This window comes from Tachypleus tridentatus, chromosome 13, assembly GCF_004210375.1.
Source record: "Tachypleus tridentatus isolate NWPU-2018 chromosome 13, ASM421037v1, whole genome shotgun sequence".
NCBI lineage: Eukaryota > Metazoa > Arthropoda > Merostomata > Xiphosura > Limulidae > Tachypleus > Tachypleus tridentatus.
In genome coordinates, this window is record NC_134837.1 from 178089016 (window position 1) to 178103068 (window position 14053).

At 30.3% G+C, this 14053-nt stretch overlaps 1 protein-coding gene across 2 annotated transcripts in view; it reads right to left on the reverse strand.

Moving 5' to 3' along the window:
• The window catches only part of MRP (Multidrug-Resistance like Protein 1), a 79737-nt gene that overhangs the window by 14611 nt on the left and 51073 nt on the right, over nt 1-14053 (reverse strand). For both annotated transcript variants that reach the window (XM_076482258.1, XM_076482257.1), the window contains exons 16-22: nt 13152-13319; nt 11876-12120; nt 10403-10667; nt 9912-10128; nt 4299-4609; nt 2184-2383; nt 264-390 (exon numbers count right to left, since the gene is read on the reverse strand). In XM_076482258.1, coding sequence (XP_076338373.1) covers nt 264-390; nt 2184-2383; nt 4299-4609; nt 9912-10128; nt 10403-10667; nt 11876-12120; nt 13152-13319 — 1533 coding nt within the window. The remainder of the gene's footprint in view (nt 1-263; nt 391-2183; nt 2384-4298; nt 4610-9911; nt 10129-10402; nt 10668-11875; nt 12121-13151; nt 13320-14053) is intronic.

Consider the following 14053-nt stretch of genomic DNA (forward strand, 5'->3'; position numbering starts at 1 on the left):
AAATAATATACAAAAATAGCTTTTTTAATGCAAATAAAAACTACCCAAGAATTATAAACTCTCAAGATCTTTTCTAATGTACATTTTATTATGAATAAATTATTTCATAAAAATAAACATTTTTTCTATGATTTCACAGTGACATTTACTGCCACCAACTTGTTAGGGTTATCGACATGCATAGTGTTGAAGTATAATGAAAGAAAAGAATAAATCTTAAAAACTAGTAATCAGATTTATTTCTAAGTAACATATGTACATACTGAGACTGCATAGCTGACAGACAACCCAACAGAGCCAGGACTAAGAGTATCTCTTCCGAGAACAGCAAATAAGGCAGCAAAGAAAACAATACAGTTTCCACAAAACTCAAGCCTGATGGCCAACCATCTGAAAAATAAAAATTAGCCCAATTGCCAATTTTTTACAAGAAATCAAGAACTTAACACTAAAGAAAATACAAAAGACATAGAAGATATATATACAAATACAGCCACATGTTAAATACACAAGTAAAAAAAAAGGATAAGGGTGTTTGATTTTGTACTTAAAAGACACCTTTATAAATACGTCATGCCAAATGTTTTCAAAATCAGTTTTTATTATAAAGTTGATTAAAATATTCTTCACAATAATTTTAATCTGGATTTGTTAAACCTACCAGGTTGTACCAGAAAAGCATTTCATTACAGTCCATACAGTCACACTCAGTTATACTTATCTCATGACTGTCCATCCTGACAATATATCCTCAATATGGCTTCCACTGTAAATGACTCTGTCATAAATATGTAATGTCTCAAGCACACCATTTCTTTCCAAGTGCCTTCCATAATCTTCCTAGAGTTAGAGAACAGGGCTTCCCCATTGTCTCTTCTAACAGGAGAATCATACAGAATTCCACAGGTACTGTATCCAAGAACTTACTCAGTACAGCTTCATATGAAACAGCATGAACACCCATTTCATACTTCAGTAACTTGAAGAATGCAGTTGTTGTGTCAACAGGAAGTATATGACTGGAAGCCTTATCTTGATGAAATCATACTCCATTAGCCTTGTTTATAGATGGAGAATCTTTTTATTGATACTGTTTTCTGTTTCCTGAAGTACGAGGACTTTTGCCACCAGCCTTGTCAAAAGATGCCATAGTTGGATGATCCTGGTTCCCCAAGTTGATCCACAGTTCTTTGTTGTTCAATGTCATTCAGTAAAAAGTATATCCCTGTCTTGGAAATTCTCAATGCTTAATCTGAACACATCTTTATGATCTTGGTGCATGACTATAATATGTCAGATTGGATTGGTTTGAAGTTTGCACAAAGCTACACATGGGCTACATGCACTAGCCATCCCTAACTTAGAGAGAAGACAACTAATTATTAAAATCCACCACCAACTTTTGGGCTACTCTATTACCACTAATAGTGGGATTGGCCATCACATTATAATGCTGTGTGTCAGAAAGGGCTGTTATACGCACTTCCCAAAAGTGATAAATTTTCAGTAAGATCACACTACCTATAAAATGACAAACTGTGTCACAAGGTAGTCTGATACAAGCCATTCCACTATAACTTTATATCACCTGTGGCTGTCAGTGACTTGCTTGCATGTTTAAGAAATTCTTAACGTAATGTACTCAAACTTCTGCAATGTCAATGCATGATTTCTTATTACCACTGTTACATAAAACGTTCTTCATGAGATTTTCACTGTTTGCTTTCATTAAAAAATATCCCATTACATAACTTTTGCCCAGGAAAATCTTTTAAAATTTCATTACCTCCAGTGAGTCAGTGGCAAGTTTTTGGACTTACAATGCTAAACTCTGGGGTCTGAATCCCCTCAGAGGAGAAAGAACATTGTGCACCTTTGCACTAAATCAAGAAACAACAATAAAGCCTTAGAAAATAAAGTTTAGTCATAATTTGTATTCATATTAAATACTCTTCAATGATTCATATTCCATTACAAATTCAACATTCTACAGCTTTTTACATGTAACAAAAGTCACTTACTGTATAAATTACACTAGTTTACTTTTGTTATTACATATTTCACAAACACTTCATCACAATTTTTAGAACATACTGTTTTTTTCATTAATTTTTAGTGTACTCCTTCTATACATATATTTTTATCCATATTCATCAGAATACATCTTTTTTCAACATCTTTACCTATTAGAAACTGTGCTTGGGAAATAGCAGGACTGATTGGTGTCAACTCTGGCATTCGACTCTTGAACAAAACGTTCTTGTGCATTATAAGCTCTAATGGTACTGACTCCTGCCAGTGTTTCAGAGAAGTGTGAAAAGATTGGTGACCTGGTAATAGACTCCAGCCTTTTTAGTTGACGTGATGTTGCTATGTAGAATTTCTATATATGATATTAAAATAAAATACTTCTAAATAATCTTATCTTCAATAACCATGTTGAGTTAGATGTATCAATGTAATTCTAACCTCAAAAAAATGTCATAACTTTTTTACCCATATCTTTTTCACTATATGTTCAAAGGTGTTGAAAAATTTATTATTTTTAAACCGTTTAATAAGCTTCACATAAAAACTTAAATAAATAATGCAATCACCTTTTTCAGTCCAGAACTATTTTCGCAAATTTCTTGAAGCACCATAAATCTTTTATCATTAGTTGTTGTTGTTTTTTAATTTTGTACACAGCTACTCAAGGACTATCTATGCTAGTTGACCCTAATTCAGCAGTCAGAGGGAAGGCAGCTAATCATCACCACCCACTGCCAATTTTTGGGCTACTCTTTTACCAATGAATAATGGGATTAACCGTCACATTATAAAGCCCCCACGGCTGTAAAGGCGAGCATGTTTGGTGCAAAGGGGATTCAAATCTGCAACCCTCAGATCACAAGTTGAACGCCTTAACCCACCTGGTCATACTGGGCCTCTTATCATTAGAAAATCCTTTGTCTGAAAGTCGAGACTACAGTTGATTTTCAATTCAACATTATCTTACCTGTTTTTACTTAGCCAAGCTTTTAAAGACAGCAAGTATGGAACAGAATGGCATGTCACTGTCATCAGGTGATGACTGGCTTCGATTTCAACTTTAGTTTTTTGTTTGTTTTTTATTTGAAAGGTATTTCACACAAATAATATTTAACACATGTGTAATTTCTATTTTAAATATTAACATCACACAAAACAGAATTTTTCTGGGCCTTCTCAGCTTATTTTGGTCTAAAATATGCATGTGCAATTGATTCAAGACCATATGTTTATCATTTTGTGAACACATTCAGAGATTTCTGCAATTTTAACCATGTCTGCTTTTAATACAGCTTTACATTTCTTTCTTTTTTTCAATAACACTGCACAACAAAGTTTTTGCTTCTTGAACAGTGTTGGGTGTTCCTTATAGATTTTTGGCTGCTGATCACGAAAATCACATTCAAATTTGCCCATCCCATACCATTTCATTGAAATCTTCAGTTTCACAAGGACATTGCTACAATGGAAAAACGATATCGGGGCAACTGGAATTCATCAATGTTTGCTGACTACTGTTGGACACTGCAACATGATGCACCGGACATTGAATACAAATGAAAATCAGGAGCAAAACACTTTTAATTATGTATTAGAAATATAAACGCAATTAAATACATTATTGCCGGTAAACAGTTAATTGTCTATTTCTCAGAGTTCCTTACGTGATGAAGCAAAACCAAAACTATATTTGTGCATACCCACCAGGTACCTGTCACAATCAGCAAAAACTTTTCAGGAACCAAAACTTTACAAAACAATTGTTGTGCAGTGTAATTTAGCTTCAGTTTGTTTATAAACTGGTATAAACACCATCAACTACTTTTTTCTTTACTATGGGTTTTACTCTTCATTTTTGCAATTTTTATTTTAACTCATAAAACCATGTTATATACTGAATAGTTACAACTGTTTTTTCACTCTGAATGCTATTATTTCATTTTATTGTTTATTTAACATATAGTTTTATTACATAAAATTACATATCTGTAGTTTCATTTATGTTTACGTGAGATTATTTGTCTGATCATGTAAAAAATTTTCAAATATATCAGGATTTATTGATCTGACATGTAACGCTTGCAAGAAAGCATAGCTTAAGTTGGATATGCAAAGACGACATAATGAAGAAAATTTAAGCAAAGGGCATTAAAACTACTGCAAGTGTTTTGTAGATTGTAGCTAGTATACATTATTTTATTTATGCCAAATCATTTACTTTGCAGAACATACAAGAAAAATCCAAATAAAATTACAAAACAACTAACCTGTACAAGGTAATATACCACAGCCATTGGCAATATAACAACAAGAAATATGGGAGTTTCTAGTGAGATGACAAAAAGGGTGGCAAGTACTTGAAGAAAGCATGCTAAAAAGCTTCTTAAATTCATGGGAATTGTGATATCCAAAGTGTCTATATCTTTAGAGAAACGATTGACAATTCGACCAATGGGTGTTGTGTCAAAGAATTGCATAGGTGACCGAAGAATGTTCAGTAGTAACTGGCAATGAAGAAGTGATGAAGCCTGCATTGTCCCATAAGACAGAAAAAAGGATCCCAAGAGAGCAGCAATTCCTGTATTTTAAGAGAAATGTTCATGAAATTACAGTTTACATTAATATAAAAACTGAATTTACATTACTAAATTTTATACATAGGAAAAGTATAAATTAATAATTAAAAAGGTAAACAAATACATATAACTTGTATTATTTTTAAAGTAGGCAGCTTACAGCAGTACAGCACAATTTTGTACTGCCAATTCATTCATAGGGCTAGGATTTATTATCTGCTTTAAAAACAAACTTTTTTCACTTGTGTCCTATCAAAAAACAAACTCCTAATCCTATCATTTTTTAGCTACAAATATTAGAAAGTAATAAAAAAATATTTTGAATTGTGTTAACATCTTGAGAATTTTAAAAGGTCATACAGTTCCAAAATGATTTCCGAAATACAATTTTATTTGAAAATTGTAATTACTATGTACATTTCTGCACCAGATAAAGAGTAGTTAACATTTAAACACTTAAGAACATGTCTGAATTCTATAAACTTATCTGTATTATTTTATACTACTACCAGTCAACAAATCAAGGTGATAACAAGGTTTCTTTTCTTGCAAGTAATGTTTACCATTTGTTTTATAAAATAAAGTAGTTGTAGCCTTCTTTCTTTGATAATAATACCCACCCGGACTTAGATATGGTTTATTTTGAAATTTATGCTATTAAACCAAGGTGAATATTGGGCTGTTTGCCAAGGTTTGATTTTTCCTTTTGTTGAGTGGTGGTTCTAATTTACCACTTCATGTTTTACAAGGTGTGATCCTTGGATGTTGGATTTTAATATGATTCAATGGAACACTTGTCTTGGGTGACTGCGAGAAGACCAAACAAGGTTTTGACCCACATCACTGGCAATGGCCATAGTGTGTTTGAAAAATTACTATATACTCTTCTTTGAAAAACCACAGGAGCCAAATAAACAGTGTTATGTTAAAAACAAAGTAAGTTTAATACTACTGTTTTACAACAATATAACTGATTAGAATCACACATCCCCAGAAAAGGTGTTCACACCATACGAATTGTAATCACAACTGGCTTGTATAAACAGCATTCCTACCATTAATGTATCTGTTTTATTATAACAAGCCTGACAAGTTCTGGTATAGAATGAAATGTGTTGTCAATAATGGATATAGTCAATATACTATGGTTAGGAAATACTATTAAATATTCTTATTCTCAAGTAAACTGTAAGGAACAGAATGAAGTGTTAAAAAAAATGAATCAACTTCACACTTCTGTCTCACAATAAATATAATCAGCTGTAATTATACTATGCTGGCAAGGTATTAACATCATGACTACACATGTTATGTCAGCACTTCTGGCTGGGGAAACAAACTACGTTATTTTGGAATGCAAAAGAACTGTACATTTGCAGGAAATAAAAGTCTGCATGATGTACTCATACATTACTTGATAATACTCACCTTCCAGAAACCTAACTTCACTGAACACTCAATTTCCACATGTGCATAAATATATGTTGTTTCACTTAACTCTGATTTTCTATATCTATTCTAGTTTACCATGCTACACAATTTAGAACCACCATATGTTCAAGTTTTCACTGAAATCTCTACAGGATCTCACAATTATATAACACTCTAGCTTAAACCAAAAACTATAACATGCTAAAATTGGAAACAGCATAACAAATTAAAGTTTACAAATATAAAAACCAGTTTTTATACTAAAAGTTATTAAATGAATAACATAAAATATCAACAACAACAAAAAAATCAGCCACCTATAGGACATAAAAAGCAGCTGAGAACTAACAACATTCAGAAACTAGCTCCAAATTAAATTTTAGGACCAAAATGTTGACTGGTAGAAGTACATACCATAAAAATATTTTGAATATTTAAATTAACAGAAAGCAGCAGTTATAATAGAAATGTAGACAAGAAATCCTATTAACATTTTATTAATTGATTTCTTTTTCTCTTGAAACATAGTTGTTTATCAGCATACTGTAGTTGAAGAGCTAATAAATAACATCCAAATCTTATGATGATTCCATACCCAGTTTGTTACAAAAAGTTTAACCCTCTTGCCACAGGTAGGTCAAAGTGCACATCATGACTTTTTTTAAGGTTACTTTAAAAATGTAATTAAACTACTTTATTATCATAAGCTTAGTATAAGACATAGTTAATAAATCAATTTTTAATATTAGTTAGGTCTTAAATTCTGAAATTTAAAAGAAATATTTATGAGAATTGTGACATTTGCTCTCTTCTCTAACTTATTTACCACCCCTCCTACATGCATGAAATTTAATACAAATTACTCATTATAATATTGTTATCACTCAGACCAAGCATAATGTTCATAGCTTTCCATCTTATTTGGTTATAGAGCCATAAAATAGAAAATCAGATCTCTCTTGCCATGCCCTCCTGTCACACCCTTTCTTTCACACATTGTCAATAGCTCTCTATGATGTTTCATAGGAAGCCAAAGTTTAAACCTATCAAGTAAAATACTATCTTACATTGCTTTCTATTCAGAGTATTGTCTATTTCACTTCCACTGCAAACTTTATTTCTATTGGAAACACATTGGTAAGATTAGTTTAATATTTAATAACTCTCATCACATAGTTAGAAAGCTAGAAAAATTGTACAATATTTATCAAATAATGTCATATTCTTATGAGTTATTATTCTGTGTTCTTAGGTGCATTATTTAATTTACCCTTTCTCAACAGGTCACAGGTCAAAAGCCACATCATCATGTTTGTTGATTTTCATACAAAATTTTATTGAACTACTACTTTATGAATTCATGTCAATAAGTTTGGAATCAAATTGTAGATTATAATTTAAACTTAAATATTATATATAAGTTAATTTCTTAATTTAAAAGTAAACATTAAAAGAACACATACAAATATAGATTTTAGTAAGTCACATGGTATGTTGAATGCAGTACTGTTTAAAATTAAATGTTTGTAATGTCAAAATACTAAGTATATAATTTCATACAAATTAGGAACTCATATTACTAATACTAACAAGCTAGAATATGAAATAAGAACCTTGTATCTTTTTTTTATTTTGCTGAGTTATGTACTGAATAAAATGCAGTGTCCCTGTTTATCTCATTCCATTTTTGAAAACAGTCCCTCATACACACTTACTTCAATATATAGCATATAAATAACTAATCAACAGCTTAGAATGTTCCTGGAGTGGTTTTCCATGCCATCCTTGAAAAAGCTACAACTTTCCTTCAATCCAAAATTTCAACGAGTTAAGTTGTGTTTTTAGTCTGCTCGAAGTTTTATATTTTTTAAATCTAAGCACATCTTAGTTATTAAGCTTAGTAAGTTATAGTGGAATTCTATGGTATCAGTGTAGTTATTTATGATTTTTTGATTATTTACCATATATAAAACCTAAAAAAATACATTGTTCAATATCATCCACGTGCAAAATTTTGAAAGACTTAGCAACCTATGTCCAGCAGCAACCAAGTATGAAGGTTGTAGCAAGAAGAGATAATTGTTTACTTTACTTCTTGATTTATTGTTCTATTTCTATACTTACAAAAAATAAATTTAAATTTAAATGTGACTGTATATTATGAAATACAAATCCACTACAACACAGCCAAGACAGGGAAGACTAAAGGTCAGTTTTATATTACTGGATACATGACCTGAATGCACATGCACCACATCAATGCAAGTTATGTAATGTTAGGAAAGCATGAGTGGATGGTCAATATAATATATATAATAAAATATATATAATGTTCATATATAGCATCATGAGGCGTAAGCTACTTATACTGAACACATTTATAGTCATTCTAGTCATTGTAATAATAAGAAAGCACGACTTATATTTATTTCCTAATTTTTTATGATGTTTATAGGGTTAATCAAGTGGCAGACTCTACACAGTTAGAGTATAGAAAATAACAAAATATAGTCTTACTGAAAACAAACACTTGAAATGTATTTAGGAGGTTTTAAATATTTTGCAATATTATTTAAGATTTTTGGGATGAAGAATAGTTTATTTTTAATCATAACATGAAATCATTTTACATTCAGACTAGTAACAAAAGAGACTACTTTCACAAACAAATCTTAAGTAAAAATATTTCATTAAAAAAATCAAATTTTTTAATACAAAATACTTGTAATATTTACTGAAAGTCTGCCAAATTTTGTAAAAATACACATACTTTATCAAAAGTTATAATGTGAATGTGTAGATGAGCTAGTTTATATTATACCAAGACCATGGAAAAATGGTTAAGTGTAAAATATTTAGTGTAGAAATACCATTGGTATAAAAAAAAAGTAGGCTTAACTTTCATTAAAAGTCAACAGTAAAAAAAAATATCCAGGTAAGTGTTACATTTCTTGTTTTTAAAGTATATTCTTTACTTAGTCTTGTAAAAGTAACTAAATTTTTTACATTAGATAATGTTAAATTAGGCATGAAAAGAAAAATAATTTTTTGCATGGTATCCTTGTTAACATTTTGACAGGGTAATATGAACTATACGTTTTCCAAGAGATTTGCAATTTGTGTGGCAGAAATTAGTTAAACATGATTCAAAAGGCAATAAAACAATAACATTTAAACAGAAACAAATCTATACTGCTACAAGAGTGAAGCTATTTAGGATAAGTGAATGTAGTTTCATATTAGGATTTGAAATCATTCCAGGAAGAAAGAAAAAAAGTAATTTAAATTTATTTTTATATGGTGGTTATGAGGTCTGTCGAGTTGACCAACCTAGTATGGAGCTAAGATGGAGAAAATAGCAGATACAGTTTTACTGAGAACATTTGAAATTTATTTTGGAAATTTTGGAGATTATGTAAATACATTTTGACAATTTTTAATCTTAACTTGAAAATAACTTTGCACACGGAGATATTGTGAATATACTCAGAACGTATTAGAACTTATATTATTAAAACTTTTAAGGTCAACTGGAGAGACAAACTTGGCTAATTCAAATGAACCCAGAGTAAGAGAGTTAATGAAATTTAATCAATACTAGTAAACATTATGCTGAATATCAAAATTATCTTTTTAATAAAACCTCCAGCTAAGAAAGAATTTCAGAAGAACATAAAAATAATAAAATGTAAGCTAATAGAAATATTGACATCAAGCTTAGTTTTATTCTCTCACAAAGCTTTCAAATATCAAATGTTAAAATAATTTGAACTGTCTGTGATGTAATCTACAATAATCTAAGTAGTATTAATCACTAGATGGTCTAATTTCAAGTAACACTTAATATATAAAGCAAGAATTTCACAATATTACCTTGGCCTGCTCCTAAAGTACCATACACTCCAAGCCTCAAATTCCGCTGACTTGTATCCTGAGTGCCATCTTCTTGAGGTTTGTCATTACTCCATGCACTTAACCAAATGTTTGAACCAACAGAGAAACTTTGCATAGCCAAATATGTGATTACTACAGCCACAACCCAAAGGTAGCCAACAGACTTGAAATATGTTAAATATACAGACAATTTAACCTACAAAAAATGTTAAATATGTTAGTGTAGTCCTTCATCATAAAGATAAGACAACTACAATAATTATATATCTGTACAATAAGTTTAACATTGTACTAATAAACATCTGCATATCATACAGTAAATTTTCACTACAAAGCACGACAAAATGTGAGGAATACTATAGAAAAACTTTAACGTTTTAAAGTTAAATGTCTTTCTTTAAGATTTCTAAATTCTCACAGAAAAGCTGAAATAAACACATGAAAACATGTTAACAACAAGAATATATTACTTCGCCTGTCTCCGCAGTTTCAGACTGTATTAGCTTAGTGCCATCTCTTGACTGAATAGGTTGACCATCAACCATCTTTCCATCCATAACCTTTCCTGAAGTAGAAATAGATTCCTTTATATTCACACTTCCAGAGAAGTTACCAGAAGGTGCAGAGTGTTCACTATGACTGCTGCTAATAGAAAGTTGTTGAGAGAGAGAACGAAGCCTTTCCCTACGTTGTTGCTCAATATCTCCACTCTCAGAGTCTATCTTGGACAACTGGCTGAAGTAAATGAATTTTTTGTTAAATCCTTAACACAATAAAATAATAGGATTATTTATGTTAATATTAATTTTACAAGAAAGGAGGGTTACCAATTTACAATATTTGGTAACCATATAACATCAACTCAAAAAAGTCAAATAAAAAAATGAATTTTCTTCAAAGTTTCATAGACTGCAGCTCTAACTTTTTCTGGACCAGTGTGGTTATCACTGATATTCCTTCATTACACATCTTCTCATAATTTAAATACTTAAACAAGCCATATAAAATATGCTAAAAACTTACAAAACAATATTTAGTTTGAGCTTTAAAAAACTGGTAATATTTATTCGTTCACTCTTTTCAATTTTGCATTGTGTGATTTCAAAAATTAAAAATATTTCCTGTTTGTTGTTTTTTTTTTTCTTAAACAAAAGTTCTGTTTTATACATCCAGTAAATTTAAACTCAAGTCATGAAAGCAAGGCAAATTTATCAAATATGGTTAAGATTAATTTATGTCTAAAGAATACAATTTTGCTTCAATAAATAACCAGTTCTTTTACTTCTTTCCATCATTTGAACATAATAACCTTAAAAAAAGTATTCATTAACAAAGACTTTGAACCATCAAAATATTTTACCATTGCCTACCATGCTTGTTATAATTAAGTAAGCCTACTTAATAATGTCTTGTAACAAAAGAGAGAGTGTGCGCGTATGTCTTAGCAAAACTCCTGACACCACTTTCATGCAAGTTATAAAACTCTGTCCTATTTGACAATATACAGCATTAAATACTTTCTAATTGTTATTTCAATATCAAAAATATATTTATATATGAAAGTTGACAACTGTATAATACACATGAAAAGTAAGGTGCATTTCCACTAATATAACCTGGAATATTAAGCACCTCAATGATTTAATCTGACACTTCTTACAGAGAATTAAACCTCAACTTCAAACCACAAAAAAGCTGTTTAACTTTCACCTTTGGCAACTACAAAAGTAAAAAATGATAATTTATACACACATAAAACCATCAATTTTCGTACTTACATGTAACTTTAATAGGATTCTTATCCTACAGTCCAAAAGCAATAAAACAGAGTTTACAAACAATAAAGTAACATATGAAAACAGCAGAATGTAGATATAATTATTATCTTGGTTTCTTTATTTCCTACAGTACTAGATAAAGAAGCTTTAATTATAAGAGTTTACCATTCTAATTCTGGAGAACCAACTTTTGAAACAATCTCTTCTATTGCTTCTAATTCCTTTGGATTGAAGTTTTCAACTTGATCCATATCTTCTTGCAAATACTGAAGCAGGAATTCACCAAATGCTCCTTTCTTTTCAAGTAGTTCCTTGTAACTTCCAAGTTCTAAAATCATTCCATCTTTTATCACAACAATCAGATCTGTTTCTGACAGGAATGAAATACTATGGGTCACCAGCAAGCGTGTCTGACAAAGCAAAACACATTAGTTGTTCAAATAATTACCACTGCCTGTTCCTGATAAATGGAGGAAAATTTTCAGAAAAGCAAAACATCAAAAAATATATTACATATATTTATTCTTAAATCTGTAAAACCAGATTTTTCATACCACAGAAACAATCATTGTCAAATAATACACATGTAAAAACAGCTGGTTTGGGTTGAGAAAATTTTTTATGCAGAGAAGCAAACAACGTTTCGACCTTCTTCGGTCATCGTCAGAAGAAGGTTGAAATGTTATTTGCTCCTCTGCATAAAAAATTTTCTCAACCAAAATAGCTGTTTTTACATATATATATTTTTCTCTTCAAGTGGGGTTTTTCATCATCACTGATTATTTTCAAATAATGTAAATACTTAAAAAAACCAAAACCAATAAAAACCATATGTTGACATGGTTTAATAAGTCTCATTATAAACATCAATACTTTAAAAGGAAGTCTGTTCAATATTAAATCTGTAATTGGCAAATATGCATGCTCTATACCAGATAGATCAAAAGTCCTTATTTTTCTTCACTATTCTGAAATAGTGGAAATAGATAAAATTTGCTGACTAAGGGTACTTAAGAATATTAGGCAACATTCATCTCCTAATGTGACATCATGATATAAATATCATATTAAGATAAATCAAAAGATATGTCTGGAACTATCCAAGGTAAAACCTTTCAATACAGAAGTTGTACTGCACAACAATATTATATCTTACAAACATTACTTTCTATATCAATTTTGCACAAATTTTTAAGTCATAATATTTCACTTTAATTACAAGGTTAATTATAAAATTATGAAAGATGATACATTTGGATGACCATGATATCATGACATCACATCAGGTAACAAACTGGCACACGTCTCCAATATGTCTGAGCACCCTATATCGGTATATTTTCCATCAGGACTTTTGAGCTATCCTGTGTGCTAGTGTGTGTGTCTATATAAAGTTTCTCTCAAATTAATCTTTTATATTTTTACCCCACACCCTAACTACCTTTTCCTTCAATACACCTTGTGGTCCAATCACTTTCTCAAAGATGTGCTTTCCCACATGCGAGTCTACGGCACTTAATGGGTCATCCAAGATATAAATGTCAGCATCACTGTACACTGATCTTGCCAAGCTAACTCGTTGTTTCTGTCCTCCACTCAAATTGATTCCCTACTTACCAAAAACACAAGAAAAACATTACATCTTATTCTTAAAATATGAAATCATGTAACGTAACTTTCTACTTAATTAATCAATTTGAGAAGACTGCAAACATTATTGCAGTTAGAACTGTATAAAGTTTTGAGACATAAATACAAAGGTGTAATTTTAAATCATTAAAAACCCCTTCTGGGGTTATATTTTTCTTTCTGATTAAGAATTTCAAGGGCACAGCACACTGTAAACATTTAGAACTTAGTGATGCCAAACTGTATAATTTATTTTGTTTGGATTTTTACAGTTAACTATACTTTGATAATTGTTCTTCAAAAATACAGCTTATTATTTCTAAATAAAGTATAGACAAGAACTGACATTTAATCTCATGTACAACAGTAATAGCAAAAAAACATATGAAACAGCACCAGGCATTTAATACTAGAACTTTATGGAAGATATATGTTTATACACACATATATTTTTTATTTCATCTTCAGTAAGATACTACATTAAATGATATAAGATACAATGATTCCCATATATAAATTTCCCACATCTGATTAAAAAGGACTAAAATACACAGTTAAATAATTTACCATTTTAATTGTAGAGAAAAACAGAAATATTACAATGTTATAGAGCAATGAAAATTGGAATTTTATTGCAATGAAGATCTTAGGATTAGCTTCTATCGTCTGTCAAAGTTACATGTGTATTAAACACCTTAAGGCTATTCTTACAGT